The sequence below is a fragment of the Sapajus apella genome, unplaced genomic scaffold (genome assembly GCF_009761245.1).
Source record: "Sapajus apella isolate SASKATOON/1434 unplaced genomic scaffold, GSC_monkey_1.0 scaffold77, whole genome shotgun sequence".
NCBI lineage: Eukaryota > Metazoa > Chordata > Mammalia > Primates > Cebidae > Sapajus > Sapajus apella.
In genome coordinates this window covers 2,693,613-2,703,570 of record NW_022437017.1, presented here as the reverse complement: position 1 = coordinate 2,703,570, position 9,958 = coordinate 2,693,613, and the positions used below count along the sequence as shown (strand labels likewise).

The window sequence follows — 9,958 nt, the reverse complement described above, 5'->3', positions numbered from 1 at the left end:
AGCAGCAAGCTATCCTCCCACCTCACTCTTATGAATAGCTGAGACTACAGGACTGTACTATGCTCAGCTTACAGGTTTTTAAAAATTATTTTTATAGAGATGGGGTCTCACTATGTGGCCCAAACTGGCCTTAAGGCTTGGGTGAAAAACATAAAATTAAAAAATATAAAAAAATTTCATGGGGCAGGAATTTCAAAAGAATGAGAACAAAAAAAAAAAAAAAGAAGGAAGGAAGGAAGGAAAAAGGAAAGGAAAGAAAAAAGGATTGGGTGACATTGGCAGAGCAGAAATGAAACAGGATCTATATTTACCTGCTGGACTGGTCCCTGTCCCCTCTGATAGGGAAGGCCACGTGGAATTTCCTTGTGCTGGCTGGCTTGACATCTTTGTTTTGGGCACTAGCGTTCTATCAGTTGCTGAAAGAAAAGGGCAATAGGAAGGTTCAGCTCTCCATTATCTCAGAATGCCAGTTTATGTACTTTCTTTTTCTTTCTTTCTTTCTTTCTTTCTTTCTTTCTTTCTTTCTTTCTTTTTTTTTCTTTTTTTTTTTTTTTTTTTTTGAGATGGAGTTTCACCCTTTTTGCCCAGGCTGGAGTGCAGATGGTACGATCTCAGCTTACTGCAACCTCCACCTCCCAGGTTCAAGTAATTCTTCTGCCTCAGCCTTCCAAGTAGCTGGGATTATAGGTATGCACCACCATGCCTGGCTAATCTTTTGTATTTTTAGTAGAGATGGGGTTTCACCATGTTGGCCAGGCTGGTTTCAAACTCCTGACCTCAGGTGATCCACCCTCCTTGGCCTCCCAAAGTGTTGGGATTACAGGCGTGAGCTAGTGCATTCAGCCTTATGCACTTTCTTTACATTGACTGATCTTTCTATTTTGCTTCAACTCAGAGGCTCTAGAGCCCAGTGAGTGAGCTGGACAGCTGCCCAGGTGACCTCCCATCAAACCTTCTAACAGGACATGGTAGAAAACAGACAACAGGCACTGTCACGAGAAAGACTGACAGATCTCAGATGGGAAGGGGTTCATTTTATAAGTAATCACAAATTAAAATGTGACAAGTAGCCAGGCACACCCACTCACCTCTGTAATCTCAACACTTTGGGAGGCCAAAGTAGGAGGATTGCTTGAGCCCAGGAGTTTGAGACCAGCCTGAGCAGGATAGCTAGATCCCCTCTCTACAAAATAATTTTTTTAGTTAGCTGGGCATGGTGGTGTGCACCTGTAATCTCAGCTCCTCAGGAAGATGAGGCAGGAGAATTGCTTGTGCCCAAGAGTTCAGGGTTGCAGTGAGCTATGATTGCTCCACTGCACTCCAACCTGGATGACAGAGTGAGCCTGTCTCTTTAAAAATAAATGAAATAAAATGGAGTAACATTCTGTTTAGAGCATGGATTCTTAACCTCTTTTTATCATAGGCCCCTTTGACAGGCTTGTGAACCATATGAATTCCCTTATAAAGTAAAATAAAAATATAGAATAAAACATTAAATAACAGAACAAAATATTAGATTACAAAGGAAATCATTGTGGATAAAGAAAATCCGGTACACATACACCTTGGAGTACTATGCAGCCATAACAAAGAATGAAATCGGGGCCAGGGGTGGAGGCTCACGCCTGTAATCCCAGCACTTTGGGAGGCCGAGGTGAGCAATCAAGACTATCAAGGTCAAGAGATCAAGACTATCCTGGCCAATATGGCAAAACCCCATCTCTACTAAAAATACAAAAATTAGCTGGGCGTGGTGGTGTACACTAGTAGTCCCAGATACTTGGGAGGCTGAGGCAGGAGAATTGTTTGAACCCAGGAGGTTGCGGTGAGCCAAGATCGCACCATTGTACTCCAGCCTGGGCGATAGAGTAAGACTCCATCAGAAAGAAAAGAAAAGAAAAAGAGAAAAAGAAAAGAGAAGAGAAGAGAAGAGAAGGAGAAAGAGAAAGATAGAGAAAGAAAGAGAAAGGAAAGGAAAGGAAAGGAAAGGAAAGGAAAAAGGAAAGGAAAAAGGAAAGGAAAGGAGAAAAGAATGAAATCATGTTCCATAAAGCAACATGGGTGGAGCTGAGGGCCATCATCCTAAGCAAAATAACTCAAAAACAGAAAATCAAATACTGCATATTCTCATTTATAAGTGGGAACTAAACAATAGGTACATGTGGACATAAAGATAGAAATAATAGACACTGTCACTCCAAAAGAGGGAGGGGGAGGTATAAGTAAAAAGAGATAGTCCTAAAGAATTTAGATTTGACTAAAGAAAGATCACTATAATATGCTTCAGATAATTTTGGCCCAAAATATGTTAATACACATATATGCTATATGGGGAAGTATCTAAAACTCAATGTCATGTCTGAGTTTCAGTCAGCTATTTGGTTATTGAATATTTCTAGAAAAATAATGGGTCATTTGAAGACCTAATGATTTGAGTTTTGTTTGGCAGAGTTAATGTTCATATGCTGTTGATATGATCATTTAGCTTATACTTCAATTACCGGGGGGCTCTATGAACTGTTTTGTAAATTTGGAGATAGTTACTTTGATGCAGCTGTAGAATAAAACAAGAGCACCTAACTAAATAGACTTTCGTCTTTCCTTCAAAGCAAGAAATAAAAATAATCATTGCAAAGAAAAAAAAAAGGGAGGGGAGCTGCAGTGAGTACAGTGAGTAATGAGTGAGTACACACCACTGTTCTCCAGCCTGGTTAGTGAAGCGACAGTTGAAAAACTACTTATTGAATGCAATGTTCACTATTCGGATGATGGGTTCACTGGAAGCCAAAGCTCACCATTATGCAATATATCCATGTAACAAACCTGCACATATACCCCTGAATCTAAAACTTAAAAAACAAAGAAAGTTATTATATTGAAATGTTGTTATCAAGATCTTAATAAACAAATGTAATATAATAATAGAGTCACTTCTTTTACTAACTCATTAAATAAGGTCTACTGAAAAGCCTAATAACAACCATAGTTATGAATAAAGTCATACATGATATTTAAAAGCGTCTGCAAGGCCAGGAGCGGTGGCTCACGCCTGTAATCCCAGCACTTTGGGAAGCTGAGGCAGGTGGATCACCTGAGGTCAGGAGTTCGAGACCAGCCAGATCAATATGATGAAACTCCATCTCTACTAAAAGTACAAAAGTTAGCTGGGCATGGTAGCATGCACCTGTAGTCCCAGCTACTCAGGAGGCTGAGACAGGAGAATTGCTTGAACCTGGGAGGCAGAGGTTGCAGTGAGCTGAGATTGTACCCTTGTACTCCAGCTTGGGCGACAGAGTGAGACTCCATCTCAAAAAAAAAAAAAAAAAAGTGTTTGCAACAACTGTAATAGGATGTAAAAGTGTCTGGAATTTTTATCGTTAGCAAAGACACAGGCACTGCTAGGATTAATGTGGTTTGTTTTGGCACCTCTACTCATCAATAAAACAAGTGCAAAATTTCAGCTCAAGGTTAGGAAAAATAAAGATGTAATTTACAAATACCACATGTTCTCACTTATAAGTGGGAATTAAACTTTGAGTACACATGGAGAGTGGAGTACACATTGAGGGTGGAGACTGAGAGGAGGGAGAGGATTTAAAAAAAAAAAAAAAAAACCTACTGATCAGGTACTATGCTTATTACCTGGGTGATGATGTAATCTGTATCCTAAGCCCCCATGACACGCGATTTACCTATATAACAAACCTGCACATGTTCCCTGAACCTAAAATATTTATATTTTAAATACAAAATTTAAAAAATGTTTTAAAAGATGTACTTTATTTCCAGATTCATCCCCAGCACACTTGGGGAAGGAGCAGGGCATTCTTACTTTCAGCCAAGGAGGTCTTGGCAGGTGCTGAAATAGAGCGTGCTCCTGTTTCTGGAGAACCCTTTCTTCTGGCTGTGGGGTCTGTGGGAGAAGAGGCAGGTAGCAGGGGTGTTGGGGGCTCGGATGGTATGAAGTTTAACATCTGTGTTTCAACGGTTGTTCTCTCCTGTTCTGTAGTGGTTTGCCTTGAGGTTAACTCAGGAGGCTCCTTCTGGGATATATTTAGTATAGATGTTGGAGAAAGTGTCAGAGTTGAAGTCTGAAGATGTACCAATGTGTTGGGCTGTCTTGCCACGGAGGGCCCAAGAAAGAGTGAAGTCTTTCTGGAGGTGGATGCAGTGGGGGAAAGGAAGCTGGTTTCTTTCTCAGTGGATAGGCTTGTGGGAGAGGAACTAGAACCAAACCTTGCTGCTTGACCTGTGCTGAAGAGACTTGTGAGTTTTGATGCAAGAGAGGTCAATTTCATATCTGATGATACCTTGCTTGGGTCTGGGTAAGGCATGCTCTCCAAGGCATATCTATGGTCCCCTGTTCCTGAGGTGGGGACTCTGGGTTTATGCCCTGCCATAGAAGGGGAGGCAGATCCTTCAGGGATTTCAGTAAAACTTGTTGATTGAACTGAGCTTGCACTTATGGTCTTTGTGGAAGTCATCATCCCTGCTCTTGGGCCTTTTTCTGGAGACCTGGACAGTGGGAAAGATCTGAGTCTGGAATGGTATTCAGGGACTGTCCAGGAGTTGGTAAAGAAGCAGACTTAGTATTCAAACTTGGGACCTCAGAAAAGTCAAATGTCAATATGGACTGTGGGATCACCAAAGTTGGGGGAGCTGTAGTCAGTGATGAAAAGGCCTTTGATGGGCTTGAGGAGGCAGAGACAGGTGTTAGGAGCCCTGACTCAGCCCTGGTGGGCTTCACAGGTATCCCATTGGGTGCTGTTGATTTAGTAGCTGTCAGTCTGTTACTGGTGATTTCAGACATGGCTATAACCTCACCTGGGCTCATGGTCAGAGGGAGAGAAGAAAATGTTTTGGTTTCAGTTGAGTGAGTGGACCCACTTCTGATTCCTCTAAAGCTGTCCAAACCCTTGCTTCCTGTGGTTAGTGGCATCACAGATGCCCTCTCAAGCCCAGCTGATGAGTCCACCAAAGCTGTTGTCTCTGAGTTATCAGAACTCTGACTAAATACAAGGGAACCTGTCATTCCTGCAGGCAAAATAGAAAGTCCTATGGTGATCGAACCTTCATAGGCTGTGTTCTGTGGAGTAACAATCTTAGAGGAGGAAGTGGGAGGATGGGGTGGACTTTCTGCTACTCCTTGGATAGTGATTCCAGGGATGCTCCTATCTGGGTTACTTTCTGTCTTAATAACCAGTGCATCACCATTTGAGGCCTCTGACATGGTCAGGGTAGTCTCTGGGTTTGTGCTAAGTCTATCAGAAGCTATAGTTACCAGTGGGGTGGAATCAAAGGATGTAGCTAATGAACTTGTTGGCTCAGTGGCAGTGAGTGGGATGGCTGAAGTGTCCTGTAATAAAGTAAGGAAGGAAGCTCCAGAGAGAGTCCCTATAGTTGGAAGTTTAAAAAGCGGTGTGGACACAGGTGAAAACAAGGTAGTATCTGTGACCAAAATCTTTGAGGTGAGTGTTGTGTCTGAAGTCTCAGTGATCACCAAAAGGCTCTCAGGAGTAGTGAAGTTTCCTAGCTTGCTCCAGACATGGATGTAGTTGGGGTCTGTGGAGAAGAATGAATGGCTTTGCTTTCACTCATAGTGAGAAGACTGGCTTCTGATGTAGCACTGGATCCAGTGACCACTGCTCCTGAAAGATGGGGAGCGAAGGCAGTGACTGGTCCAATATTTGATGCTGGAAGTGAGTGTGTCTCTCCTGCAGGACTTGTCTTGAGAAAGCCCATGGCAGGTAAGTCAGTAGTACTGCCTGCACTGGTCCATGTGCCTGGTGCTGGAACAGAAGTGACCACAGAGTTGCGAGAGGTAGGATTTTCTCAGGCAGCAGTTTTGGTGCTGACCACGGTGCTGAAAGTTTCTACTGGACTAGATCAGGCTAATGGGGCCAAGCCTGTCTTGACAGGGTAGGTGAGTGTAAAGGGTGGTAAAGTGGATGGACAGCCACCCACATTGAAGTGCCCATCAAGAGAATAGGTGTTACTGGAAATAGATGTAGAGGTGGCTGTATTTGTCTCTATTGTAGATATGGGAACCTGGGGTCTATCTGAAGAGGAGAGATGGGGAAGAAGTTGCTGTCACTCCTGAGAGGCTAGTGGGACTGACGGAGGCTGTTTTAGTGACATCCATAGTTGGAGAAGCTGTGGGGTATTGATCAGATCAGAAGAAGAAATGCTATCTGAAGGAAGCTGATTTTTTTGTTCATGCCTCAAGTGTATCTGAGGTTTTTACTGTAGTTGTACTATCCAGTGAAACTGTGCTGGTCTCTGTGAAACTAGCAGTGAGAACTATGGGGGAAGTGATTAGAGGAGCAGAGGTGATTGTCCTTTTCTCTCCCAGTGTAATGGAGGAACTGGCTCCTGTGGGTTTTGTGGACATAGCTGAACTGGTCCAATCCCCAGGAGTAGGTGTCACTTTTGAAGTCAACTCAGGAGTGAGAAATAAAATGGTTTTAAATAAATGGGTTGTCCTTTCTGGGAAATGAGAGATAGTTGTGGCTTCAGTCTCAGGGGAGGAGGAAAAGGGGGCACTAGGAATACTCTCACCCCCATTTGAAGGTTGATAATTGCATCTGATGCTACTGTGGACAAGCCAGGTGGACCTGCGCTGCTTACTGGGATGCTTGTTTCTGTATGAGTAGTTGCATGGGACCACAAAGGGATTGACACTGTCCCTGGATCCTTGCTCATTCTAAAGGAAACCAAAGACTCTGAGATGGGCAGGGATATCGTCCCACTTAATTTGCTCCCTGCTTAAGAGGCTGTGCCTGAACTCGGGTTAGGAGTACTCTCAGATATAAAACCAGAAGCATCTGATCTAGAAGTTATGGCTGTTGAAAGGGGGGCTTCAGAGCTGATACTTGCCCCTGCAGAAGTCTCAGAAATACTTGTGCCCAAGGATGCATCAGTGTTCAAAGTACTTGGGGCTGTATTCTGGGGGCCATAAATCTCTGTTTCTGGATTTCTTTGCCTAGCAACTGATGTGGATGCAGCTGAAGAGTGGAAATTCAGTTGTGGTTAAACCTGGGTTTGAAACCCCAGGATGAGCTGAGGACAGTGCCTTAGATAAACTGGCACTTGGCCAAGTTGTAATAGGGAGAGATACAGTGAGTTTCCATAGCCAGGAAGTGATTTCTGTCTTCTTACTGATTGTGGAATCCAATGATTCAAGTGAGGCTGGAGAATATGGAGAGGATGTGCTGCTTCCAGAGGAGACTGAATTCTCATGGGTAGGGGAAGCAGACAGTGACACAGAGTTGACATATGGACTTGACTGTGTCTGCCCAGAAACTTTTTCTGAAGAAATTGCATGTAGTGGTTGAGTGGACTGTTCAGTTGTGCCTATACTGGTCCATGCAATTGTTGCTGGGGTAATGGGAGTATGTGTCATGGGTGCTGCGTTGATGCCTGGTCCTGAGGTTATGCCTGTAGAAATGACTTCCTCTACTGGAATGGATGAAAAAGGCAACATTAAGCTTATGGCCCTGTTTCCAGGAGTTGAAGTCAAAGTGGTCTCTCCATCAGGAGCTGAGGTCTCAGGTGGGGGACATATTGAAGAGGACACTTCACTCCTCTCTGTGTAAGTCATGAATGTGTGAGTGCTGGCTCCCACAGATAGGGACTTAGAAGAGGTATTGGAGCTGTTTTCCAATCTGGAGGCTCTAGTGATACCAGTATTCAATGGCCTGTCAGTGTCCAAAGTTCCTGTAGAGCTGGTGTGCACCCCATGGCTGAGGTCAGGTGAAACTGCGGTCTTGGTGATGTCTCTGAGAGTGAGAGAACTCCATGGTGTCACCTCCATTGATAGAGTTGGAGATGGAAGATCCATAGAGGCAGTTCTGGGTTTTTCTTTTTCTGTACTTTCAGTGCTTCTCAAAGCTGTGGACAGAAGGGTAGCTGAGCTGGACTGTGTCCTTGCTGAAGGCTTGGAGATATCTGAGGTCATAACTGTGGTGACCTCCTTGGTCCAAAATGTGCTGCTCCCTATGAATTCTACATCAGGAGTTGGAGGAGATGAGGGTAGATGGATGCTTATACTCATCTGGCCTCCTTGAGCAGTGCTGGGTTCAAGAGAGGAGGAGGGAGCTGTATTTCCCTGTGTGCTCAGCCTTGGTATGCTTCCCTTACTAGAATCTGTGACTCCTTCAGTGGTTGATTCAGAAAGCACAGAGGAAACTTCCTAATGACTGGCTGCTGCTTCTTCCTGGGGCACTAGAAACTAGGAGTCCCACTGTGCCAGCCATGGAGACAGTGGCTGTAGCACTTCCTCTTTCCAGTGCCATGTTTGTGGATGTCTCAGCTGGGGAGGATGTTCCCATGGGAATGCAGGCTGTGTCCAGGGCGACTCCACTACTGCTGCTCCCTGCTGTTGTGGTGTCCATGGGTGGAGTGGATTGAATGTTTGTTGCGCCAGTCTCAATCTCTATGGAGGGTATGTCTGTAGATGGTTTCCAAAAAGTGGTTGCCTTGAGGCAGCTCCTCCCTTGTGTCCTGAGCCCAGGGTCTACTTCAGTAAGATGGGGAGGGGATGCTAAGGCTGGTACAGGTGTTTGATCTTTGAGTGATTGTGTCACATGAGTAGGATTCATCATTGCAGAATGGGTGTCCTGTGTTTGTGTGGAGTATTCAATCACACTGGTCCACATGGTTGTCAGTGGGGTGATAGGAGCAGTTGTCATGTAGGGGACTGGGCTGGTATCTAATAATGCAGTGCTGCCCATGGAAGAAACTTCTCCCACTGGAATGAATGAAGAAAACAGATTGGAGCATGTTGACCTCTTTCCAGGAATAGAATCAATGATGGTGCCTCCTTCCGGACCTGAGGTCTCAGGAGATGAATGTGGTGAAGAGGACATTTCACTGTTTTTCATTTCAGGGGTTTCTGAGTGTAAGGAAAGTTTGTGTTTGCTCTTTAATGACTGGTTTTGTAGACTGAAGAAACAGGAATGGCTCTACCTTCCTCTTCTGCAATGCTGACTGGTCCCTTTTTCAGAGATGTGAAGTGAAGTATATGTGAGCTGGCTTCCATACTTGCTGTGGGTTTTGATGTGTGTGAAGCCATTCTTGATGTAGACATCTGACTTTTATACGTGCTGGTCCCTGTGACTTCACCATGGTCTGGTGAAAGAGTGCAGCTCTCTGCAACAGAGCTGGGTTCAGGTGAGGTGGGAGTCGCTGTTGTCTGTGGAGTTAGTGTAGAGCCAGTTATCTCTGAGGAATGTGTGATTCCTCCTGAGGTTGAGTGTGGGAGGTCAGAAGGAGTGGTCTCAAATGATTGACTTGACATCAATGCACAAACAGAGCTAGGGACTGCTGTGCTCTCACTTGGGATAGTGGAGACCACAGCATTTGATGTAGCCAATACCACTCTTGTAGATGCCTTAACTGGTGATGTGCTTCCTGGGGTCAAGCTGCTTCTCCTTTTGCTACCCCCTGCTGTTGTGGTTTCCGTGGGAAGAATGTGCTGAATGGTGGTTGGGTCATGTGTAGAAGTTTTCCAGAGAGGAATTCCCTCAGAGATGCTTCCCACTGTTGATCTGCCTCTTAAATTCATCTCAGTATCAGGAGCAGAGGCGGCCAAGTAGGTAGATGATTTTTGTCTCTGCTCTAGGATTTATACCTGCAGAACTAGTATTCCACAGATGAGTTGACCGTTCAACTGGATCCAAATGGCTGGACCCAGTGGCTCCTGTTGATATGGTTGGAACAGGGGTTCCAGGGAAGACTGAACTCTGAGGGGCAGTGGATCTGGTGTCTGCTGCTGCAGAGATGTCTGTGTTAATGACCGTTCCTACTGAGATGCGTGTTGAAACCAGAGTTGAGCTAGTTGCCAAGGTGTCAGGTGTGGGATGGCCAAAATTTGGGGCTGAGATGCTACCCCAAATAGTTTTGCCTCCAGCTTTAGGGATCTCCACTGAGGCCTTGGACAGAGAGATTGCAGTCTCCT

At 44.7% G+C, this 9,958-nt stretch overlaps 1 protein-coding gene across 1 annotated transcript in view; it reads right to left on the bottom strand.

Moving 5' to 3' along the window:
* The window catches only part of MUC16 (mucin 16, cell surface associated), a 161,451-nt gene that overhangs the window by 119,681 nt on the left and 31,812 nt on the right, over positions 1-9,958 (bottom strand). The window contains 10 exon segments of the mRNA XM_032251910.1: positions 312-416; positions 3,833-4,525; positions 4,528-5,520; positions 5,523-6,067; positions 6,069-6,159; positions 6,162-6,216; positions 6,218-6,576; positions 6,579-7,006; positions 7,008-8,189; positions 8,191-8,689. Of these exon segments, the coding sequence (XP_032107801.1) occupies positions 312-416; positions 3,833-4,525; positions 4,528-5,520; positions 5,523-6,067; positions 6,069-6,159; positions 6,162-6,216; positions 6,218-6,576; positions 6,579-7,006; positions 7,008-8,189; positions 8,191-8,689 (4,950 nt within the window).